The sequence below is a fragment of the Tripterygium wilfordii genome, chromosome 7 (assembly GCF_013401445.1).
Source record: "Tripterygium wilfordii isolate XIE 37 chromosome 7, ASM1340144v1, whole genome shotgun sequence".
NCBI lineage: Eukaryota > Viridiplantae > Streptophyta > Magnoliopsida > Celastrales > Celastraceae > Tripterygium > Tripterygium wilfordii.
The window spans coordinates 15,474,657-15,499,774 of record NC_052238.1 but is presented as its reverse complement, the minus strand read 5'-3'; the positions used below and the strand labels follow the sequence as shown (position 1 = coordinate 15,499,774).

The 25,118-nt window shown below is 36.1% G+C and overlaps 5 protein-coding genes across 5 annotated transcripts; 2 read left to right on the top strand and 3 right to left on the bottom strand.

The window, feature by feature from the left end:
• Positions 1-1,907: 1,907 nt before the first annotated feature.
• Positions 1,908-2,921, bottom strand: LOC120003014. The gene has a single exon (XM_038851901.1). It carries the CDS (start codon positions 2,671-2,673, stop codon positions 2,020-2,022), a length of 654 nt encoding a protein of 217 aa, XP_038707829.1. The 5' UTR covers positions 2,674-2,921; the 3' UTR covers positions 1,908-2,019.
• Positions 2,922-6,252: 3,331 nt separating this feature from the next.
• On the bottom strand, positions 6,253-7,270 carry LOC120002985. The gene has a single exon (XM_038851870.1). The coding sequence runs from the start codon at positions 7,055-7,057 to the stop codon at positions 6,410-6,412; it is 648 nt and encodes a 215-aa protein (XP_038707798.1). The 5' UTR covers positions 7,058-7,270; the 3' UTR covers positions 6,253-6,409.
• A 4,265-nt stretch (positions 7,271-11,535) lies between these two features.
• LOC120003139 (defensin-like protein 1) lies at positions 11,536-12,542 on the top strand. Its single transcript, XM_038852054.1, has 2 exons — positions 11,536-11,658; positions 12,129-12,542. The coding sequence occupies exons 1-2, from the start codon at positions 11,586-11,588 to the stop codon at positions 12,305-12,307; spliced, it is 252 nt and encodes an 83-aa protein (XP_038707982.1). The 5' UTR covers positions 11,536-11,585; the 3' UTR covers positions 12,308-12,542.
• A 2,765-nt stretch (positions 12,543-15,307) lies between these two features.
• On the top strand, positions 15,308-19,799 carry LOC120001956 (glucose-1-phosphate adenylyltransferase large subunit 1-like). Its single transcript, XM_038850483.1, has 15 exons — positions 15,308-15,530; positions 15,665-15,978; positions 16,310-16,432; positions 16,617-16,787; positions 17,064-17,156; positions 17,295-17,378; positions 17,459-17,514; positions 17,617-17,710; positions 17,922-18,107; positions 18,314-18,394; positions 18,617-18,703; positions 18,787-18,891; positions 18,992-19,098; positions 19,194-19,254; positions 19,357-19,799. The coding sequence occupies exons 2-15, from the start codon at positions 15,724-15,726 to the stop codon at positions 19,456-19,458; spliced, it is 1,605 nt and encodes a 534-aa protein (XP_038706411.1). The 5' UTR covers positions 15,308-15,530; positions 15,665-15,723; the 3' UTR covers positions 19,459-19,799.
• A 392-nt stretch (positions 19,800-20,191) lies between these two features.
• On the bottom strand, positions 20,192-24,595 carry LOC120001954. The gene is made up of 4 exons (XM_038850481.1): positions 24,420-24,595; positions 22,258-23,708; positions 21,995-22,020; positions 20,192-21,417 (listed from the first exon to the last, which is right to left on the bottom strand). Exons 2-4 carry the CDS (start codon positions 23,642-23,644, stop codon positions 20,674-20,676), a joined length of 2,157 nt encoding a protein of 718 aa, XP_038706409.1. The 5' UTR covers positions 23,645-23,708; positions 24,420-24,595; the 3' UTR covers positions 20,192-20,673.
• Between the last annotated feature and the right edge of the window lie 523 nt (positions 24,596-25,118).

The window sequence follows — 25,118 nt, the reverse complement described above, 5'->3', positions numbered from 1 at the left end:
ATGACCCTTTTGTGAGGAGACACCCCTTGTAACACAATCAAAAAAACATTAACTATTTTTTTAAAAAAAATTATTGACATTGTAGATAAAGTACATCAAAGTATCAAACCCCATCCACCCAAGAATAAGCTGGACAGCTGGTCAACACTGCAAGCTGACATGTCAGCAACAGAAAGAATCATATAACAGCTGGCGATCAAGCAAATAAAAGGAATGCCACGTGTATCAAGGACCTAAATCATTCATTGGGTAGAGGCTTTCTCAGCAAGATTGTTGTGACAATTACACATATATGGGCCAATTCTACACGGCCCAGTTTCATAAATCAACAGGTCATCATCAACTACAAAAAAAATAAGTGTAATTGAGCGTACATTTGGTTTATTAAAAAAAATAATAATTGTGCCATTGAGGATGTTCCCATATCCTCACTCGATTCAAGTGAAGATTGTGGTTGCATATATAGCTCTTCACAATTTCATTTGAATGCATGTAATTGAGGGTGAAAGCGACGAATCTATCTGCATTACAGATAAGACAATCATGTCAATGATGGATGTTGAGGTTGGGGAATCTTTCAACTTGAAGAAGATATTGAGACGACAATTTTACGTAATATGATTATAGTAAGTTGTTGGAAATTTAATTTTTGTTAAATTATTATTTAATTTATTAGGGGTTTAGTTTCTACTATGTACCTATTCTAATTATGCTAAATATAGTTGTGTTAATATTCAATAATGATATTAACGACAATAATAATTTATATTTTATAAAATTAATTAATATTCAAAAAAATAGAAGTTACATCAGAATTTAGAATAGAATTGAATTGACATCACCACAGTTTCATTCTTCCAAACACAAAACTACACACAACACCTCATTCCGCTATGTTTGTTTATAGTAACATGTCAAACACTTGTTTCATTGATATTCAACTCACCTTACTACAGTTTATGAACTCACCTCACCGCAAGAATTGAACTTATGAACAAACAGACTCGTAACTTCAATATTGCTCATCTCTTGATGCAATTTCATCCAACTTCGTATCTTTCCACTTCATAATTTTACGTCGGCTCTCCTACAATAAAAACATAAATAATTCATGTAATATCAACCCAATTCCATCAAAAAAATACCAAGAACGAATATAGAAATATACACAAAAATAGGATCAAATATGTGCATATCAATAGGTCTATAAGTGGAGCTATGGGAACACCCAGTTGCTACCCAAATCAAAATCTGAAAACTTTAATAATTGAACCCAAAATAAAATAAATCCAATTGTGTTGTAAAATCTAGAAGAAGATATTCTGGTTCCTTTTGTTGCAAGTGGGAGGAACTCATGAAGTGCCATACAGTCAAATATACCAACTCCCTCATCCATGTTCTCCCCAGAGAATTTATACCATATTACCCAATGCCTCCATTTATTTGGTTATATTATTTTGGGATCAAGATAAAGATGCCATTCTCGATGGGGTCTCTTAATACCTGCAATATTTAGGGCATTAAATTGTGAGGAAAAAAAAAAAAAACCCAATTGTCAATTTTTTAAGAATCAAAGCACATAATCTATTCAGAACCCAACAATCAGGATTTAGAATACATTCTTGCCTGATTTTTATCTTATCTAAAATATAGCAACAACTCACCAAATTCCCTTAGCTACATGGTGTATCAAATTAGTGCTTTAAGGAGTGTATCTGATCGAGTTTTTACCCACATCGGATATCTAAATAAGAAACTTGTATATTGTCGTTCTCGGTTATCTAAAAAAGAAGTGACGAAGAAAGATGTATCTGATCAACTTTGATTTTAATCCTCAGACTCACACAAGAAAATCAGAAAAATTAGTAACAAAAATTTTAATTTGGCAATAAAAAGAAGAAGAGATCAAAACTAAAAGAGGGGATTTACATTGCATTTATGATATAGCCATGTACACAAAACACAGCTAAAACATAATGATAAGTTATAAACATAAATAAATAGAAAAAAAAAGTATGTCTAAAATACTGAACACTCTTCTTCCCTAATAAACCTCTGCTGCTTAGCAATGAAGGCCTCAATTGTTTGCCTGAATTCTTCATTGCTCATGTTATCTTCCGCGTACGACTTCTTCTTCGCCAAGCCCTCGCCTTTCTCCGTCAGATTTCTTCTTAATTCCTTGCTCAAGTTATCGCAATTCACACTTTTTGATTTCGCAGATTGGCTTCTTCTATAGTGCTTGGTTTCTTTAGTATTATTATAAGTATCTCCAGTTACTATCCTCTGCTCTTCAAGTGTGCTCTGTTTTTCTCTGTTTTCGTCTCTGTATACGCCCTGGCTCCTCTCACTCTTCTCCAAAAACTCTTTATAGATATCAGTTTTCAAACTATTTTTCGTCGAGAACTGACCGGATTTCGCAAACAGAACGATGACTATAACATTACCAATAACAAACACAAAGCGAGGACTAGCCATAGCGATCGACAAGTCCTTAAAATACTCACCGGAATTCTTGAAAGCAATAGGAAGTTCAACTGCGTACCTCGAAATCAAGCCCAAAACAAGGCAAACCTCAACTATCCTGAATAAATTTGCAATCTTTTGACGCTGGTGGTGCTTCTTGATTGCGTTCGCCTTCAAGGCTATGATGTCACTGGTCCCGAATGATTCCATCAAATTCAAAGGTGGATTGAGTGAGTGAGTGAAGTGTTTTTGAATTTTAGGGTTTTTCACTCGAAGTAGAAGTTATAAACCTTCAAAGCTTTTGCAGAAATAGCGGAGAAAATAAGGGCTGCCATGATTACAGTAAGTACAGTGATTATTTTGCTGTTTGGAAGCATAGAAACAAAGAGTGGAAGGACAGTAGATATCCTAGAAAGAAACAGAGTATGCTCTGTTTTTGCTTGCTCTGCCTCTTCACCTGAAATGTTCTATTGTTATGGAAATCAATAAAGAGTAGGGTTTCTATTTATACAAACAAAATGCCTTTTAATTTATTTTTAATTTTTAATTTTTCATTTGGGTTTTGTGCTTGGATGATATTTTTATATTCCATGCTTCTACTTTATTAGAATTTGGAAATATGCAAAAGTAGTGGGATTTTTTGTCCAAAGCAAGAACTAATCTTTTATCTTTGCCTTGTCATACTCACCACTTCTTATTGTCATTTGGAATTTACATCAGATACCCAGAAGCAGTATCAATGTTATAAAATATGTTCACTCAATTCAATGTTTCAGAGAAATGTTGTTTTAACCATTTTTTGGCAGTTTTTTCTAGTTAATGATACAACTTTCTCTAAGAATATCTTTATCAAACATACTTCCAAGCTATTATTTACTCAATTTGTGAACAATTTCATATTCATATTCTTAAGTTTCAAAATCCCACTTTAAAAAATTCAAGATAATATTATCTTATTTGTGAATATTACATATTGTGGCAATTTATTCCTATTCAGTGCTATGCATGGTTCCTTTGTAACTTCTAGTTTGATCAGGCAAATCACCAAAAATGAATATGCTAATGAAGGTTACATATTCGGGCAATCACCAAAAATGTAACTTCTTTACATTTCTTCCTCGTCGCTTGGCCTGTAGTAGGGTATTTGATTGACCACTTTAGGTATTAGCATTACAACTTTAAACCTAAATTATTTCAATTTCAATAAATATGTAGTTCATAGCCAAGGCCGTGTAACTAATATTTGGGTTGATATTATTAATGACACTAAACTTGGTATGAAAGTTATGCATGAACGTAATTTGAAAAGGAGGGAAATAAAACAATTCAAGTTGCATTAGAAAAAACAAAGGATGATCACATCACATTTTTAAAACAATTAGTTTAGGAAAATGTAGAATTTAAGATATAAAATTTTTTTTTTTTCAAATATTCATACGTATTAGCCTTATGATGGTCTTTAGTTTTTTTTTTATTTTTTTATTTTTTTTTATGATAGGATGTCTAGCCAACTAGGTTTAGGACAGGTGTGGTTAGAGACTTAGAGCACAATTAAAGCATTGGATACTCTGTCTTTTCTTGTGTTCTATACGATTATACCATACAAATATGTCATTTAGATATTCGATATGAGTCTAAAATCAGGCAATCAATGACGAGTTCCCACCTGACGACATGATAAGTTGCATCAAAGTCCAGCGCATGGCCACAAAGATATTGCTCTAAGTGGAAATCGAATTCAAGATCATCCGAGTCCATACGTCTTGGCCGTAAATAGATTCTACCAGTAGCTCCCCTTAAGTTAAGATACCTTAATTGGTTATTGCAAGCCTAGATATATATATGTGGAAGGAGTATAGAAGCACATTGAACCAATATAATCTTGTGTTCTTACTTGGCAAAGTTGGGATTGGCTGAACCATTGTCAATGCTTTCCACTCCTATTTCTTCCACATTAAGAAAATGCCTTTCTGTTAATCTTTTATGCCACCTTTTTTTTTCAAAAAAAGAATTCAGTTATGTGTTCACTTCTCTCCAAGACCCACCATTAATGCAAACTTTAGTGAATATAAGTGCAACGTGGCCAATGGACTCTTCATATCTTTAGTTGTTCCCAAAAGCTTCAAGTCTTGCCTTGCACATTTTTACTAGTGTGAGTCTACTAATAATGTTCCTCATTTACCTTTGATTTTTGGGACATTGAGTGAATGAATGAGACAATTTGGCTCTATTGTGTGTTGTCCTTCCAATTCCCTTTCACATCTTCATCACCCTAAATTTCAAGCTTGAAGGTTGGAGAAGATATAAATTGTAGCTATCATTATGCATATGAATCCCATGTGCTTTTGGTTTTTCAATAAATCCTTCTTCTCTTTGTGTGTGTATATATATAGATATATATAAAAGAATTCTCTTATGTGGACACCCGTAAATTTTATTATTTTTATACATTTCTTCTCTTTCTACGTGTTTATATAATATCTCTAGTGTCATAGTTAACCACAAAAACCACACTCCCAAAACTAGAGTTGAGGGCTACAATTCTCTCACAAAATCATGTTAAATCATGATTTCTTTTTCAAAATGACGTATTAGGGTTTAAAAGTCATAATTTAGTGTACAAGGTTTAGGTTTTATGATTTTTTTTTTCAAAATCTATTATATTTTACTCAAAATTACATTTAAACCATAAATTTTGGGAGAATTGTAGCTAATTCTAGTTAAAAGAATTGTAACCCCCCCTCCTCCAAAATTATGTAAATTCCGAGAGGCACATAACCGTCATATAAACCATGCTCGCTAGGCGGTGTGGGACTTGTATGAGTAATGCGGCTAATGCCCACCTAGTCCTACTCCGGACACGCCAGAAATCATAAACATCTTAACATCCCAGCAAAAAAAGTGTTACAGTCATCCTAGATGGGTACTTGTCACTTGATTGAGGTAAGTGCACATAGATTGGATTCTCTTAAGCCAATTAATAACAAGAAAAATAAGATTGGTATCAAATGTCAATTCCAAAGCATAATCCTTCCTTTTGACGGTTTGTTAGTGCAAAAGTTTCTTGCTTTTAGAGGCTCTTTAGAGAGGACTAGATAAGGCATACATGTCTCAAACTCAACACTAGTTGATTAGATTAATCAAAATTTCCAACAAAGTTCTTTCTTTTTTTAGTTGATTGAACATCATACTACATTTTTTAATTCCACTTGTCATATATTTTTCTTCAGAATTTAGAGAATTGGGGGCCGATTCGATTACGCGGTTGCCACGGATAATTAGGTTATGTTCTAATAAAAGTTAACAGAAATTCTAAGCATTTCATGTTTGTTCATATAATATGCCCTAGCTTTGCCTTTGCTTACATATGACATTAGATTCTGGTACGTTCGAAGGCACTACAAAATGCTCTCCTCTTTGAATCATTCGTGAAAGCCCATGGCAGGCCCAAAAGAAAAGGCCTAGTCCAAGACAAAAATAAGTTGAAAGAAGCCCATGTAGCTTTTCAACTGATTGTTCCATATTGAGCACTCAAATGCTAGAAAATAAAAAAACCTAAATGAATTCTGACCATAAATATAAATTGATTGTGAAGTCCCAAACATTAAGTTCACATCATCAAAACCTAAGTATCTTATCCATTTTGTAACTAGACAAGAGGACTCATGTACCCGAGGTTTATCATATAGGACAAGGTCTATTATGGCCGTGTCTTGGTTGGATTCCTCGTTACAAAAAAGAAAAAAAAAATCCTTTGGTTTCTAGTCAAACATTGATTTCAATTATCAAAAACTTGGCACAAAAGTGGGATCAAGTAGTGACAATTTTTTCATGTGTAATCAAGAGAAAAATCTAAACCAAAGAGGACATATACATTGCAATTATGACATAGCAATGTAAACAAACATGCATAAAAAGGGGTGTAAGTTATGAAACCCAAGTTGGTCTAAAGCACATAATGCTCTTCTTCCCTTATAAACCTCTGTTTTCTAGCAATGAAAGCCTCAATTGTTTGTCTGAATTCTTCATTGCTCATGCCATCTTCTGGGTATGAATTCTTCGTGGATCCGTCGCCTTTTTCAGTCACTGTCCGTCTTAATTCCTTGTATGAATTATCTCGATCCGCAGTAGTTGATTTCTCAGATTGGCTTCTTCTATATTGCTTGGTACAATTGTGTGCATCTTCAATTACAACAACATTCTCCTCTTTAAGGGTGCTCTGTTTTCCTCTGTTCTCGTCTCTGTATATACCCTGACTTCGATCACTCCTCTCCAAGAACTCTTCATGGAAGTCTGTTTTTGAACTACTTTTAGCAGAATCTTGAGCAGAAAACTTACTAGATTTAGCGAAGAGAGTGAGGACGATGACATTTCCGAGAACAAACACGACGCGAGGACTAACAAGAGCCAGAGACAAGTCCTTGAAGTAGTCTCTAGAAAACTTGACAGAGATAGGAAGGTGAACTGTGAACTTGGAAATCAGAATCAGAACAAGGCACACCTCGAGTAGCTTGAAAAAACTCCCAATCTTCTGACGTTGTCGGTGCTTCTTGATTGCGTTGGCCTTCTCGGCTTTGATGTCAAATGAATCCATTATCTATTGGAATCCTGAGAATGAGTGAACTCCCTAGCTAGATGCCTGTGGGATTTGGCTCACTATATTGAGTTTCTGACTCAAATAAAATTGATGGATTTTCAAAGCTTGCAGAGAAAATTATTTCTACCGTGATCATATTTTTTCCTTTGACAACATACACAAAAAAAAGAGAGTGGAAGGACAGTGGATGTCCAAGAAAATGAGAGAGGAAGAAACAGAGTATGCTCTGTTTTGTGCTCTGCTTTGGCTTTTATTTATGGACGTTGGAATGTAAGTTTTTTTTTTTTTTTTTTTTTTTCATTTTTCAAATTCAACTTTTCTTTTTTCCCCATTTGTGGATTGTGGTTGGAAAGGTAATCATTCATATTCTATATTTTTTGCTTTATTGAAATTTGGAAGATGCCAGTGATGGGTTTCTTTCCAAATCAAAAGAACACTCTTTTATTTTGCCTTGTCATACCCACCCAAAATTTTTTTTCATTGAAGCTTGATCATCATAATACACTGCGACTTGTTAAAAACTTGCTAAATAAAAAGAAAGTAATGAAAATATCACTAGGGCGATCAATGGACATGGCAATATGTTTACCCCTCTTTTTATAAACAATAACAATACCAGACAAATTTGTTAATTGGACGATTGATATTGGCCTAGACTTGACAATCGAGCCATTAGACCCGTGCGCACATAAATTTTCCATCTAACGACAGGGTAAGTTAAGTCAAAGCTTAACGCGTGATCATAAAGGTATTGCTTTCAACGAGAATCAAACTCAAGACCTTCCTAGTCTATATGATTTAACCCCAGAAAAATTCACTAATTAAGCTATCACTCATCCATAGAGATATCAATAATACCCGTACTTAGCACGGGTATGCCCCGGTTAGTTAATGGATCAGAAAAATGGGTATACATATTTTTTACATGGAAAATAACGAGTACAGGGATGCATACGTCGAAAATCAACATGCCTCTTACCAGTATATCATTATTTGTGTATATATTACTTATAATATTTGTAATTTACTATTATAAAATCTCTATTCCCCAACTAAAAGTCTAAAACTGTCGGTTGGAGGCTTTGGGCTCGATTTGACTTGTAATTTCGGTTTGGTTTTCCTCCATCTTTATTTGCTGTTTTTTACAAAAGTGAAATTCAGTTACCACTATTGTTGTCCAGAGAGAGACACATGACCCACCCACCCACCATGTAAATTTGTGTTTTTAAGTGAAGACGTGGCCACTTCAGGTATTCAGAAGCTTTACAACAGTATTATATGTCTTTTCATTGACTAGTCAGTATCTCAGTTATTGTACTGGTTGAGTTAGATGTTATTCGAATTTTTAGCTCATATACGTATCAACAATATTATCCCTTTTGAGTTGTTTGGTTCTCGTGTATATATCTAATTCACACGGCTTTACCTTCTCAAGAGGCCATTCATCTCAATAGTGTCTTCACAAAAGTATGTTTAACTGCGGAGTTACTACGAGTACAGGATGTTGTTCTCTAGGAAAACGCGTTGTTGATAATTAGGAACGGGAATCATCTATATATATGTTAACGGATGCACATGAAATTTTGTACATATAACACAACTCAATAACTGAGATAAGTGTGATTTCTATCATAACTGCTTACTGTTTTTTTATATGGGTTCGACAATTGAGCCAACCCTTTCTTTTTCTTTTTCTCTTTAGATTTTAAAAAAAGTGAAACAACAAATATTATTCGGTTTTGCTTTCTTAATTTCACCCGAAAACAAAATTGCACTATAGGACAAATAGAGAAAATAATGTAATTTGTTAAGTTCAGTCTAAGTTCTAGGCCCACGCCATAAGTAAGAGACTCAGATGCTGTCAATGGATGATTTATGGTCCTGTTTGAGAGTACTATCAACTGCTGTGAGGTGTTATGCGGTGCTGTGAGTTATAAAACTGTGGTGTTGTGAGGTGAGTTGAAACGTAAAAAGTTGTTTGACGCATTACTTTTAAAACTATGGTGCGGTTCTGTGAGGTGCGTTTGACGTATCTAAATTACGGTTATATTAAATGACTAATAATATTAATATAAAATCACTTTACGTTTACATTGTACATTAATTTAAAATAAAATAATTGATATAATTTGATTACGTAGGATAATTCAACATATATTATAAGCGTTTGGGAGTGCTGTGAGGTAAAAAGTCGTGGTGCTGTAAGATGAGTTAGAACGTAAAAGTTGTTTGACGTGTCACAAAAAACTGTGATGTTGTGAGGTTACAGTTGAAACACACTGTCAAACCCTACCATAAGTGAGTCGTTGGCGTTGCGTCTAATTTGCAGTTCTCTGGGATTCGTTGGTGGTGGGCATGAACAAGATGCAGCGCTCATGGGCTCCAAAAGAGGACGGCCCAAAAAGGGAGTTAGAGGCCCAGCCCATTTGTTTAGAGATTATAATACCGCCAATCTATTAACCACTGCAAATCAAAACCATTAACCTTAGTAATTGAATATGGAAAGTTGGTGAGCTAAACTCCTACCGTTCACCATTCACACTCCATGAACATATACATATTGATGCAAATAAACCCAGAATCACAAAAGGTCTATTTGACAAGAACGAAAATATAACAATATGAGAATCACTCTCAAGAACAATGACTCACTCCTAAAAATCTCTCCTATCAAACATTATTTTCTCAAATCAAAACAAGGTAATCATTCCATCCTAAAACCAGACTTAAATAGTAAAATAAGACTGAAATACGTCCCAATTGTAGTGTTAGAATTAAGCACCTTATTATGACAGTTGCTAATCTTCCGCCACCATCAATTCCATGATCAACTATACTGGTCCTCCACCACGATCTCCTCCCCTAATCCAATCTTTTGACTTCCCATATTTGTCTCCATGAATTCCTTGAGCCTCTGCTGGATTTGTGCAATGATAGCCTCTTCAATATTAATGTCAACTTGCTAGGCTTGAAGCGCTAGGTCTAGCTTTGCACCATACACACACACACATCCATGTTTGAGCTTTCACTACATTGGCTTGCTAGCATCCGATATTGCATCACATATACATATACATATACATATACATATATAACAATAATTCTCACATAAGGATGTAAAATACGAACTCCTTTTTCACTATTAATTTAAGTAAAATGACAAGTGAGATTCATTGTTTTAATTCTCACATGTTTCAAATCAATAGTAAAAAAAGAATTTGCATTTTACATAATATATATATATATATATTCGATGGGTGTAAATTATTATGGCGCCATACATGACTTCAAATTAAGATGGACAGTTGGCTTTGATCCCTGAAGTGATGGAACGAATGCATGTGATTTTCACACTTCCCTAGGTCTTACATATATATATAGATCACGTACATATTTCTAGATCTAAAATATATAGCGCGATCTTGATACATTTCCATTCAGTATGGGTGCATCAACGGGGAAGCTTCTTGTCAGAATATTATAATTTTCATTATATGTAAGTGTGAACTCAAATATAAGTTGATCAAAATTAATCCAGCATCATCCGGGAAATTAATTAATGTGCAACGTACACCCCAGATCGGGTGTTCGAACCAACAAGTTATAATATTTCCTTCTGAAATCCTAGTTCTATGGGATTTACGTCTCTACCTGCATGGGTTTCAACCCAATTTTACCTATCGCTAACGTAGTGTGAATTATTTTGACTGCTCGATATTTATACCGACTTAATTGTTCGAAACTCATGCTATGATGAGTGGTTTCTTGCTTACTAAAAAAAATATTAGTTCGAACTATTAGTCCGTATGGTTCACAATTTTCACCCACAATTTATTGTTCTAAGACAATATATGATAATCAACTACCAAACGCAAGTTTGTGAGTTCGAAAACCGAAGCAATTTTCGGACGTGTATTGCTCATTTCCAAATTGGTAAGAATTAAACAATTTGAAGACCATTTTGTTTTCCATTTACTTAAATACCCTCAACTATTGATTCTTGGGACGAAAATGCCATCGCACCAGGTTAACCACACGATTTTTGCATCTTAACACAGTAGAAACCTCTGGAGCTGCTGCACGATCCGTCTCCTTCGAAGGAATCTAAACCATTCTTGTGAAAGTAAACCATTTTCACAAGAACATTTAAGCAAATTAAGATCTATCGAGATAATTAACAACTAATTAGTTCAAGATTCCGCTGATCTGAATTTGATATATAATTAATTAAGCTAGGTTTTCTAAAAGTTTTCCATGCAAATTACCCGCCGATGATCAAGGAAATCAAAGATGATAAAGAGCTCTTAGAATTAATGACAAGGTGCATTGAATTTTCTACATATCTATATTTTATTATAATGGAAGATCATGATCGGTGCTTGAGCTTATCTTTATGACTTTATCATTATATTATATATATACGTATATATATGTAATACAATAAGTCAGGTAATGAGGCCTATACTTTCTGCTATAAATACCCTAACCTTCATCCCCATTTGGCAACATACCTCAAGAGAAAAACATGGCAGCTAAAGCTCCAAAATTTGCTTTCTTCCTAGCTATTTTCTGCATCCTTGTCTTTCTAGTGAGCGCAGGTGAGTCTCCTTTAGTATATATATATATACTTTCGTGTCCTTGAGTTATGTTGTGTTTATGTGACGGATGAGATCCTCTGCAGTAGAAGTCATTGTAGTTTTAATCAAATATCTACAGTATATTTATCAAATATTAAAAATTTTGTGGATTGTACACCACTAAACTAGACGTCTATGAGTAAAACCGCGAGCTACGGCTCTAGTGGATTCCCTTAATCAAGCCATTGTCTATGAGTCAGCTGCTCATTCTTCAACAGACACGTGATCAGAGCCCCTGACTCCTCTCACTGCTTGGGAATTTATGGTTTCATGTTCCATTTCACCCTTCCCTCACGATACTATTTCACTATTGTTCACCCGGCTATAATATTTCTACCACATTACACTTAACCCGCGTATGTGCATATGATTGTTAATTTTATTAATGAAAATTTTGTCTCATATATATATATATATATGTATATGTGCAGAAGTGAGACCTCAAGTGTACAAGCTGTGTGAAGAGGCAAGCAAGACATGGTCAGGGACATGCGAGATAACACAACACTGTGACCATCAATGCAGGACTTGGGAGCATGCAGAGCATGGTGCATGCCATGTTCGACAGTCTCATCACAAGTGCTTTTGTTACTTCAAGTGCAACAACTAATTAATCAATCAATCAAGATTAATTAATTAGTTGTTGAATTTCATGTTAATTAATCATTGGTCTAATTATGTGCCTCCTGAATAAATTAAGGCAGTTAATAATGCTTCCTTAGAGAACAGTTGAATACTTATTCTTGGGTTCCCTAAGAAAAATTTAGTTGGATGTTTGCTTCATTTCTCCTTGTACTAGTATCACTTTAAATTAACGAATAAATAAAGTGTTGTTAGAGCACTCGAATCAAAGTCTCTAAACGTATTTTATGTTTTACCTACTCAAATATTTTTTTTTTTTGACAATTTACAACATCTCGAACCATTCAATAACAATTGCATTAATATATATATATATATATATATATATAAATATCATAAATCCCAACAATATTAAAATATTGTTTGTTTACATTAAAAATTCATAAAAATAACATATATGACTTTCTGAAGAGATGATATATATTGATTTATGATATATATACACATGCAACTGGGATACACCTTAGGACTAAATTTTTTATATGCACCTCAGTAATTGGACTGAGATAACTGAGATCCATAACATTTCTATACTTTGAGAGAATGTGCTATTGGAGCTATATCTTCAGAACGAGCTCATCACCATTGCCCCCACCAAAGCATCCAATTGGAGAAACCCCTTACACAACGACATTTGGTTAGTCCAAGAATGGAGAATCTCCTTTGATCGATCCAAAGTTATACCTTTTTTCTTTGTTGAGCAAGATTTTATCAATAACCCAAATAAGTACCAACTTCCATAAGTTTTGAGAAACTAAAGTATGCATGCCTGGGAATGCTACCGACCCTTCGGCTTGAATTGGCCCCTTTTGCTATTTAGTGGGCAAAACTTGTAGCCAAGGAAAAGTTATTGTTTATGGAGAGAGAGTATTATGTCTTTACTTATAAACCACATCGCTTGAGTTTACTCAAGCAATGTGTGCACATTTTAACCAGTCTTGACATTCTCTCGTATTTGTGGGCTTGCTTACGCTACACTCAATAAGTGGACAAGAGAGGCCCGTCCAACTGGATCGAGACTAAGTTTCGATATCAAGTTAGAAATCCCAAACCCACTCACATCAACAATATTATTGTCCATTTTGAATTTATCGATTCCCGTTAATACATCCGCTTCAGTCACGGTAGAGGAATCATCATATTAATTCCTATAAGTCGGCTTATGTTATTGTATTTTACTTGAGCACACCACGTGAGATTTGGTTTGGTAATTAGATTGTTTTGTTCTTGCATCCTTGTTGTCTTGTACTTTTTGTTTATATTGTTGTGGATCCCTTGCTCTCTCTTTTCTACCAGCCGATCGGGTACTCAAAAAAGGTCTTAAGCTCTTATGGGTCTGTTTGCGATGGAATGTGAGTGTTGCGAACAAATAAGATCAAACGATGTATGCAAGAATAAACCTCTTGGAACAAAGTCTCAAAAAGGGGCTCAAATGCAAGACAGAGGGTGGCCTCCAAGAGGCGCAAACACACGAGGAAGCAAATGGAAAAAAAATGACTAATTAGATTAAAAGCGAAGAAACAAAAATTACATGCTCTGTTTGAGTCTTTCATTAATCAGACATTGTAAAATCTAAAATCTAGGCTTATATACATGTCTATAAAACTATTAACACTGATACTTACAATTAAATACATCGATTTGTTGTCAAGTGTTCCACGTTCCTTCAACTGTTTGATAGTGTAGAATAACTTATTCCCTTCTAAATGACATGTGTGGCCCACGTTCTATCGTTGCTCTGTTTCTGTTAAGCCATAACTCCCACTCAGCCACTTTTCTTTACATGTTCATCTACTTGGGTAACTGCTACCGTTTGTTTCGATCACTTGCCAGCTGTTGACCAATCCATTTTCATACAGGTTTCCTAGCTCATTCAACCTTCGTTCAAACCTAACCGTTCCTTCTGCCTTCGTTCAGCAATTTGGACGATGTTGCTCAATGCAACTTTGATGCATTTTATATACAACATGGCCTGTTAACATCAAAATGCTAGTTGGGCCCATCAGTCATTTCCTTCAAAAAGTTCGAACCTAATGTGAGGCCCAAATCTATCTTAACCGAGAATTCAAGATTCAAGTTTTCTACTGTTTGTGCATTTGGTGTTTACTGAAACCAGTTGTGACACATGTACGGTCAAGAATAACCTCCTACAACCACTTACGTCTATGATTTGATTTGAACACATTCTGATGTGTTTGTTTTTTTCTGCTGATTTCTGGGGCCCCCCAAGAAATGGGCCGAGAAAGGGAATATGATGGGCCACGTGTCTCCAATGTCATGAGAACCGTCCAATTGTTAGGTAAGTGAGTCCATATGCTAGCAGTACACACAAGATTTAGGTCGTACTTGTTTGGACATGCCTACACACAGGCCCCACCTGATAAAATCTCCCAGGTTTCAAAAAATATTTTTATATTATTAAAGGAAAAAAAAAAAAAAAGGCACACAATTTTTTTTTTCCTATGAACGTGACATGAACAAAGTACATGCATTAAAGAGTTGATGTAAGTACTTGGGTGATAGCGTATTCGTTCGGAAAATTCTGACTTCGTTTTTCATTGATAGTAATACCTTTGTCAGATGAATAATTTCTGTGTGCAGAGACCTAATAGTTCAAAGAGAATTCTACCTAATCAAGACATCAATAAAACCAACCATAATTCCCAAGATTAGCATGATTGCTCATTAAGATATAACGCAAATTTGAGCTCATGATTTAGTGAAACTCATAATCAGTCACTCAGTGAATTAGCAACATGTCAAGTCAAGTGGCAAGAAATATCTTATTCCAACTCTCAGATAAAGATATATTATGAGTGCTAGCTTGACAATGATACAAGACCCAATAAATATTTCTTAAGTTTTTCCATTAATGGACAGGTGTTTGGACTGTAATGGGATTCAAGAGGATGAGCATAGAAACTTGAACCCAAGAATTCAGTGAATTAGTGAAGTCACATTGCCACACACATGGTCCTTGACCCATAGAGAGGCACTCACATGCAATGATATTCATAGTGTTTTTCTAAAAAGGGTATAAAAACTCAATCTTGCAAGGTTTCTCGTGATTTGCAGTTGCTCACAAGCAATAAAAGCTTAACTGCAATCTCCATCATTATTCACAAGCATTTCACATTTAAGTCCTCTCTTGATCACTTCTCTCTCAACTCCATAAGCTTTAAAACCTTCAAGTAAGCCCCTTTGAGGTGTTTTCCAATTTGATCTGCTTACTATGCTGTAGTCTATCTTTATGTGATTCTTACTTTACTTGGTTACTTAGTTACTCATTTTATAGAGTTTTCTTTATAGGGTTTTGTGTTTTCAGTTCTTTTGGAAGTCCATCGTTTGTGATCCGTCCTCTTCAAAATCATCATCTGGGTTTGGATGTTGCGAGGCAATACTGCAATGGGTTCTTGCTGTTTGGGCTTGAAAGCTAATACCCATTTAGCGAACCCCAAGCTAGGTTGTCTCAAGAATGCAGACGATGGCTTTTTTGGGGAGAGGGTCGTAGGGAGCTTAAACAATGGTGCTTGGGTCAATCAGTTGACAAATAGCTTGAAAGCTGAGAAGAGGGTCAAGAAGGTTAAACCAGGAGTTGCTTTTGCTGTTATTACATCAAATAATGCCAAGGAGGTTGTGGTAAGTTTGTTTAATCCCAAAATCCACTGTGTTCCTGAACATAATAAATATGTCTGCAAATTGTCAATTTCTGCACATTTGAGTATCGAAAGAGTATCATGATCATTTTGATATCTGCAAGTGATATTGTCTGCTCCACTTTGTTTCTTGGGTTTTTTTTTGGGTGAATTTAATCTGCTGATGCTGTTCTATATGGTGTTTTATTGTCCTGTTTGGATTTAGATTTAGACTTTACTACATATATGAAGAGACTCTGTGTTATGGTATCTATGTTTTTGGGGTTATCTTTATCTGATGGATATGCTTTTCTATTCTTGGATGTTGATTTTAGACATTAAAAGCACCAATTTTTGAGAGACGAAAAGCGGATCCGAAAAATGTGGCTTCAATCATATTGGGAGGAGGTGCAGGCACCCAATTGTTTCCGCTCACCAAAAGAGCAGCAACACCCGCGGTAAGGGCATTTTCTAGTCCCTAATTAGCTCGGTTTGGATTTCAATTCATTTAATTGAGGACAAAGCTACACCTCTTATTCTTTCCTTGGAAGAGTAACATTGGGGTTTCCAGTGAATTGTTCATGCTAGCATTGACTTGGAGATTTGGGACTTTCTTATTTAATGGTGTGGTCTGATATGTAGGTTCCCGTTGGAGGATCTTACAGGCTTATTGACATACCAATGAGCAACTGTATCAATAGTGGCATTAACAAGATTTTTGTACTTACCCAGTTCAACTCAGCCTCGCTAAATCGCCATCTTGCACGCACCTACTTCGGTAATGGTATCAATTTTGGGGATGGATTTGTGGAGGTAAGAAACCCTTCATAGGGAGAACGATTTAATCATGATCCTTTTGTTTTACTGACCTGGTTTTTTATTATGGACTCAATGGTGTTAGATGTGTGTATCATAATATAATAAAATTTTGGTTGCAAGCATATTTAGTACTTATTGCTACATGTCAGAAAGTAAATTGAATGTTGTCTCAAGATTATAGGGATTTGAAAGAAAACTGCATTCAGCTATGTGCGTAACCCTTGAAATGTTCTTCTAGTTCTAGTGATGAAAGTAAACTCATCTTAATAGGTTCTTGCTGCCACTCAAACACCCGGAGAAGCTGGAAAGATGTGGTTCCAAGGAACAGCAGATGCTGTGAGGCAATTTATATGGGTTTTTGAGGTATGTGTGGCAGATTTTAGTCGTGGTTAGTGGATCCTGGCACAGAAATGTACTGAGACTGATGGAAATCAATGTAGTTCTTGCATCACTTTTTCATTATGAAAAAGAGTTTAGGATTCATTGCACTGATTCTTGCAGGATGCTAAGAATAGGGACGTTGAAAACATATTGATATTGTCCGGGGATCATCTCTATCGGATGGACTATATGGACTTGGTGCAGGTATTTCCCTACAGATTGTAATCATTTTCTTATCAGAATTCTTTCGAAATTCTTCCTTACCCATTTTCAACATACTACAGCATCACGTCGACACAAACGCGGATATCACAATTTCATGCGCACTGGTGGGTGAGAGGTTGGTTTCACTACTCACTCTTTCAGTTCTTGTCTTTCTTGGTTTATATAATTCTGTCACAAGTTCGGAAGTGTCATCTAAAGTTGAGTGGTTACTGTTCAGCCGTGCTTCAGATTATGGATTGGTGAAGTTAGACACCTGGGGCCGCGTTGTCCAATTTACTGAAAAACCGAAGGGCGCTGATCGCAAAGCAATGGTGAGTTTTATTTGTATAACATGATTAGCTATGCTAACTGAATTTTCTTTTGACCCTTTAGATAAACTCAATGCAGATAACTGGACTCTATTCTCTGATATTTGCTTCTCCATTGTGCTGAACCCAGATTCTTAGCCTTTCAAGTAGCTACTTATTAATCAAGTTATTCAACAATGATGAAATCCAAATATTCTTGTTTGATTCTCTGCAGCAAGTGGATACCACTCTTCTCGGGCTTTCGCCACAAGATGCCAAAAAGGCCCCATATATTGCATCAATGGGTGTCTATATCTTTAAGAAAGACACTTTGTTGAAGCTTTTGCGATGGAGGTATCCTACTTCCAATGACTTTGGATCTGAAATAATTCCTGCAGCTGTTCGGGAGCATGATGTCCAAGTAAGAAAACTGTACATAGTTCAATCCCATCTCGACCCTCTTAATATTTCTCTAGTTGGATCATTAACCTCGAAAGAATTGAAGTGTTTGTGTTGAAGAAACAAAAGTTTGCGTGTTTTGCTCACCAATTCTCCAATTTTCCTTTTTCTCTAAACTATTTAAGTATACTCTATGTTGTATAAATATTGAATCTCTTGTATTGACAGGCATATGTCTTCAGAGATTACTGGGAGGACATAGGAACTGTAAAAACCTTTTATGAGGCTAACTTGGCGCTCACTGAAGAGGTTGGTTTATCCGATGTAGAATCGACCTTTTTTTTATTTCATGCATCATCAGCTACATTGCCTTCCATGCAATAAAAGGGTGTAGATGACTGAGAAGTCATGTCAGTCAAATGAAATTACCGGGTTTTTTTATTCTTTGCAAGACCAGGAATAACTTTTTTGGGCATTTTATTGCATGCAGATTATAAAATATGCAAATTAACATCATTTTTTTTCTTGCAGTATCCGAAGTTTGAATTTTATGATCCTAAGACGCCTTTCTACACATCTCCGCAGTTCCTACCACCGACCAAAATGGATAAGGGCAAGGTGTGTTTGGATACTTGGTATGAAATCTGTTCCCTCTTTGAGTTTCCTTGCCTAGATTCCCATGTTACTATTGGCTTTTGCAGATCAAAGATGCAATAATCTCGCATGGATGTTTCTTGGGAGAATGCACGATTGAACGTTCCATAGTGGGTGAACGCTCACGCATTGATAGCGGTGTAGAGCTTACGGTAATTCATCTTACTCTCTAATCTTATAGTTGTAGGCATGAAGTTCCACAGTTTTCCTACTACTATCAAGTGGCTGGTCTCTCTCTCTTGCAATAAACAGGACACCATAATGCTGGGGGCAGACTTCTATGAAACCGAGCCGGAAATTGCATCCTTGCTTGCAGAAGGAAAGGTGCCCATTGGGATAGGACAGAATACGAAAATCAAGTAATTACACTCAGAAAATCAAGTGAAATTGTAGAAGGATGATAAATGCATAAATTTTCAAGTTCTGACAATGCTTTATAAATTTCTTTTTGAAGGAACTGTATAATCGACAAGAATGCAAAAATAGGACAAGATGTGGCTATCATGAATAAAGAAGTAAGCAACAATCCCCCATTCTCTTTCAGTCCTTATAGTCCCCAAGATCTCCATTCATAGGACATTTTTACATGGCGTATGTTTAATACTCTGGTTTTGTAGGGTGTTCAAGAGGGCGATAGGCCGGAAGATGGATTCTATATCCGGTCTGGTATCACGGTCATAATGGAGAAGGTGACGATAGAGGATGGCACGGTTATATGAACGAGATGGAAGTACTTACCACGGAATGCTCCAACTTCCAAACATGAGAATTGAGGTGAAAACAATGATCAAGCAGGTTATAATTGGAAGGGGAAGAGGATTGTGTGTGCAGCATTTTGGTCTTGAAAAGTAGCACGGTACGCTGCAATTGCTGTGATATTTGTAAATTAAAAGCTAGTTTCCTTAAAATAGAGGCAATAAGCGTCCTTGAGGCAGGGGTTCAGCAAATAGTGCTTTTTCTTTGTAGAGAGCTTCATGGATGGATATGAGCTAGAATGTTCAGATATTAATATTGATTATGGATTGCCGTCAATGAGTTGAGGTTCTGTTCAAATTTGGTACAACCATGATGAACCATCTTGACAATATATATATATATATATATATATATATATGTATGTATGTATATATATGTGTGTGTGTGTCAAGCTGTCTTCTTTCTGTTTGTATTGTTGGTAACTGAGAACAACTTGGAAGACATGTCCTTTGGACAACCTAAGCTCAAACTTAGGTACGGTACGGTACGTGCAAACTATTTGAAAATAGTTGCCTCAACTTAGAGATGATTGTGAAAATACTAATCATATTACTTTTGTTTGTCACTGCATTACAAACATTCAGTTTGTTTGTCAAATTCAAAAATTATGTGAGCAAATTGGACGTCTGTGATGAAAACGACAGGAAAAACTAAAATGATTTCTACTACAAGGGCCCTTACCTCGGGAAATAAACACACATCAAGCACTTATGACTTGAACTTTTGACCAATCATACCAGATGGAACTGCACAAGCCTAGGGCTCTATTCTTCAATCAAGTATTCCCAAAGAAAAATCAAAAGCCCCCATGTTCCTCACTTGCTAGTCATATTCTTTTTGGTTCATGCGTTATTTGTTTCCCTTAAATTAATAAAAAACCTAATGCCAACAACTAAAGAGGGAGCTGCTGTGGTCATCCAATGGGGGCATTTTCGACACAGCCTCCTATAGATGCCATATTCAGAACACACACTTTTTCAAGGAAAAGATAAAGGTTTGAGATACAACTTCAGGCCAGAATACACCAAAGCAACATTCACACTATACAGAAATCTGATCACCATGTGACAAAATCACCAAAGCAGTTTTGCCTCCTGTCAACTGATGAGAACCGGCCGATGTGACAGACTACTTGGCTAAGTTTCATCCACCATATGCACGGGGAGATTTCAAGATCCTTAACTATTCCAAACTACTACAGGACCCTTATTGATAAATTCGCATGGCTGAAAACCAGTCATGGTTTTTGCCATCAGAGCCATAGCAGCAATGCTAGGAAACTTCTTTTTTTGATACTCAAAAGCAGTGGCCTTTGAACGTTGTGGTTCACACATCACTGGAGCTTCAGCAGTAGTTTTTGGAGATGTAGCTTGATGACGACACCACCTCTGGATCCAAGGATGTGAAAGTGTTATATCACTTTTCCCCAGTAAGTCATTTGAAGAGGACCCAGAGTTTCCTAATGGCAGTATCGTCTGATCTAATAACATTGGATGTTTCCCATGACGTTTACCCATCTGTAAGTCTGCACTATCTGTTATACTACGTTTCGACATTTTGCCAAAGAGGTTATGAACTTTTCTTTGGGAAGAGGCTTCTTCCATTTTCAAGCTCTTCGTTCCATAATCAAAAGAACCAGAAGCACTCGACTTGAGGCGTTTAACCCATCTGCTGCTTGGCTCTGGCCCCAGTTCACCGTGGTAAGCACAAAATTTTGAATTTGTATGCTGTTCAGCATGCGAAAATAGTTGGTCCACATTCAAACTCTGGGTTCTAGAGGTGCTTGTCTCTCTATCATTTGACAAGCTTACAACACCTGCAAGTGCTGGAGGTTGTTGGTTCATATTCAGTACCCCATCTCCAATTTCTTCTCTACCAGAAGCTGTTGCAGCTTGAGCTTTTGGTGACTTTTGGAGTACACCCTGCAAATCCACAACCCGATATTACACTCACTAGATTACTTAAAAATTGATAAGCTAACTGCTTTGCACTCTCACCTTCTACAAATACCATCATGCCATCTTTAGAATTCAATTCTTAAACCAAAAAAACTATACATGTATTTATTTTTTAATTATTGTCAAAAACTCAAAATACAATGAAACGCTTTTTACGCCATGAATGGGCTCTGGACACTGGAAAATACCATCACCGAGAACAGATAGAGTAGAAATACAATCACATACTTCATATTACAATAACAAAGTATATCAGGAATAATGATTTTAAAGTGAACATTCATGCCCGCCACCATGGTCTCATGCTTAGAAACATTGTTCAACATACCTCAGTAATATATTATTCTCAAGGGATGATTGGCTTGAAATCCAGACCTCAGTCACACATTAAGTCGCATCAAACCAAAAACAAAGTTTTGAAAAAAAATTCGTCAACTTTATGCAAACCAATATAGATGACATACCTCTATAGTTATGCAAACATTGGTTTAGAATGCTAAAGAGGAAACAAAGGTGAACGATCGAAATATAAAAAAGCTACCTTATTTGATGAAGATGAAGCCATGCCTGAAAAGAAAAAGACAAAAATAACTCATTATGAATCCAACAAAAGCACAACATCAACAATAACTAGAGAACTTGAGATTATATTAGAAATGTATGAATATAATTATGTTAACATTATGTTTGGTACTTTAGTTTCTTAATTAGACTCGGTAATATAAAACCAGGAAACATCTCCATTTGAGCACGACAAAAAAAAAGGTTCACAATATATGAGATAAAAATAAAACGTCCACATACCAGAAACATCGTTCTCTCGAAGAGGATTCATGTCCATAGTATCAGTTTCAGCTGATGATTCATTCCTTATTTGAACAGCGGAAGTTTCAACACTTCCAGTGATCCCTTTTCGTTCAATTTGTGTGCAGCCATCTAAAGCCTGTAGTTTCACTCCTCGAGGAACCTGAAAACTCAAATCCGGAGATAAACTGAGTAGTTCACCAACCACTTTTCCTTTACATTTGCTAGATACCATTGATTCCTTAAACATTTGACTTCCATCAGACACATTTATATCTGTCTTTTTTGTGATCAAGAAATGGTGAGTTGTCTGAGAAAAAAAGGGAGGGCCTCTGGATGATTCTTCCGTGGAATCTTCAGCAGTACATATTCTCATAGTTTCCTCATCACGAACAGAACATGGAAGTTTTGGTACTGAGTACCATTGATACAAATTTTCTGATTCAGTCTTCTCTAGGGAATTGCTTCTGCTTGGAAACAATCCAAGCCCATAATTATTTTTCGTATTCTGCCGTTGTTCACCAAGGAAATCTGCTGCCTCGCTATTGCTTGGCGAGAGATCACGCACTAACAGAGTTGCTTCATTATGAATTGGCTTCTCTTTAACAAAAAGAGAAGAATGCCCGTTATAATCATTATTTTTGAAGCGTTCTTTCGATGCTATGACAGAGCTTGACTGATTAATTTCTTCTTCCCTATGCAACAATGACTTCACAGAAGTCTCGCTTCTGTTCATTCCATAAGGCACAATTTTAGTAGCCGACCGCGTAAAATCATCATGAGAAGATGATGAAGCAGCTGAGCTGTCTTTTCCAAGAGTCTTAACAGGTATAAACTGCTGCTCCAGGTACTTTGTAATGCCTTCAGACTGAAAAAGACATTCTCTTGATGAAGTACCAATTTCAGGAGGAGCACATGCAGGCAACGAAGACAATTTGTTCTCAGTTCTACCTGGAGAACTAATGAATCCAGAATCAGGACTATTGTTTAACCTAAAACGTATTTGATGGCGTAAGGGGGTTTGATCACTTTTTGCATCAAACATACTATCTTTGGAGACATTGAACATTGGAAATGGATTAAATATTTCATTCCTCGACTTTTTCGAACCCGTTGTCAAGCTATCGTTCATATGATAATTTGTTTTGACCTTACCAAATTCTTTAAAATCTAAACCATGTTTAGAACAATCTGTCGATGCCACTGGCCCAGTTAATAAAGGGCAACTCATAGTCTTATGATCATCTCCCTTGGGCTCATAATGAAGCAGCCGTTGATGTGCTGGGCTTGCTGACTTAGTATTTGTACTCGTCCAATGAGCCATCCAAACAGATTGGTTAGGATGCAGCGGTTGTCCGGTCATTTCACCACTCTTGTGGTTTGACATGATAAAAAGGATCCACTAAACTATCAATACGAACAAGGAACTTCAAAGGTCTATCTAAATCAACCTGAAATTGCAGTTAAGGAAGCAGTGTTTAGAATCAAGACGCTTATCACATGTAACAATATTTGATGACAACTAGCACTCAAACAGTATTGCAATTCTATGCTCTATGGTCCACAAGAGAAAGATTGCACCATAGATGTTGACCAAAAATTGCAAATGCTAATGGGTTCCATCCAGCCACAGTTTGGGGCCGTCGTAAGATCTAAACACCGCTATATGTTGACAAAAAAATTTGAAACCCTAATGGATTCCAGAAAATCGCAGCAATCCTAGTCATACAAAAATCTCAAGAATCACCATATCACAACCTCATCTTTACTAATTCACAGTAAACCACAATACAACCTTTCAAGCCCCAAAGACCACACGGCATATAATTACCAGAACAAGTTCTACTTTTCAGCAAAAATTGAAACAAAACCTGAGAAGAGAACGATGATACTTCGCATTCTTACAAGATATCTTCTCCCTATTTTTAGGTCTATAACAAATTATGCCTAAACTCCAGACTGGAGACTCCAGAGCAAAAACTAAAAACCCCTTCTCATTTCTTTCAACAAAAATCAAGTGAAACCCAGTATCCACAACCTACAATTCAACTATGCATACACTCAAACACAAACATGTACGCAGAATTCAAAGCTTCATATCAGAAAGAGGGGAAAAAATGACCTAATATGTAATCGAGTTCAATCACTTAGCTTTAACTTACCTGGCTACAACTCAGACACGCAAACAGAGCAACCTCAGCGCAGCGGTGGGAGCTTCAAATTCCCAGATCCGGCGATCACAACCTTATGCATAAAAATATGATTTAAAGGAACGGCGATTATGTGGTGAAGGAGGAGAAAGCGTCATACGTGATCTTTTCTGCTCAGCCCACAACCGGCAAAAGACGCACTGCAGGGACCCACCTCGGTTGTTTGTTTTTTTACTTTCAATTTTTGGTTTTTCTTTTTCACGTTATTTTATTCGTTATTTTACTCTTGAGGAAAAAAAAATTTAGTACAATTCACTAAACTTTATTAATTTCATCGAAAAATAAAAGGAGCCACAAACTTGGAGCATCTTCAACAACCATGTTCCCAAAATTGAGGACATATTCTTCTATGGATGAGATGTTTGCAATAAGATAGGTAATTTTATGGATATTCCCACTATCCTCTTTCTTTTTGATTCATCTCATTTCAAAAAAATATCTCCCGTCTCCCCCACTCAAATCTAGGATCTTGTGGAGGTGAGAAAGTGAGTATCTCTATAGGTATTCATACACTTACATTGCCTTACGGATTTATAATTTAGTTCATTTCAAGAAAATATATCGTCTTCTCAAATCCGTGATCTCGTGGAGATGTGAAAGTGAGTCTGGAGTATCTCTATAGGTATTCCTACCGTCCCCTTGTCTCACGGA

Bases quoted from the DNA above. Each gene is read 5' to 3' on its own strand.
- LOC120003139 (XM_038852054.1), top strand. From the start codon at position 11,586: ATGGCAGCTAAAGCTCCAAAATTTGCTTTCTTCCTAGCTATTTTCTGC. The intron at 11,659-12,128 runs GTGAGTCTCCTT...GTATATGTGCAG, and splicing joins TGTCTTTCTAGTGAGCGCAG to AAGTGAGACCTCAAGTGTAC.
- LOC120001954 (XM_038850481.1), bottom strand. From the start codon at position 23,644: ATGTCAAACCACAAGAGTGGTGAAATGACCGGACAACCGCTGCATCCT. The intron at 22,021-22,257 runs GTATGTGGACGT...TTTTCTTTTCAG, and splicing joins TCGAGAGAACGATGTTTCTG to GCATGGCTTCATCTTCATCA. The intron at 21,418-21,994 runs GTAGCTTTTTTA...GTGGATTTGCAG, and splicing joins CTTCATCTTCATCAAATAAG to GGTGTACTCCAAAAGTCACC.
- LOC120003014 (XM_038851901.1), bottom strand. From the start codon at position 2,673: ATGGAATCATTCGGGACCAGTGACATCATAGCCTTGAAGGCGAACGCA.
- LOC120001956 (XM_038850483.1), top strand. From the start codon at position 15,724: ATGTTGCGAGGCAATACTGCAATGGGTTCTTGCTGTTTGGGCTTGAAA. The intron at 17,157-17,294 runs GTATGTGTGGCA...TGATTCTTGCAG, and splicing joins AATTTATATGGGTTTTTGAG to GATGCTAAGAATAGGGACGT. The intron at 19,255-19,356 runs GTAAGCAACAAT...CTGGTTTTGTAG, and splicing joins TGGCTATCATGAATAAAGAA to GGTGTTCAAGAGGGCGATAG.
- LOC120002985 (XM_038851870.1), bottom strand. From the start codon at position 7,057: ATGGATTCATTTGACATCAAAGCCGAGAAGGCCAACGCAATCAAGAAG.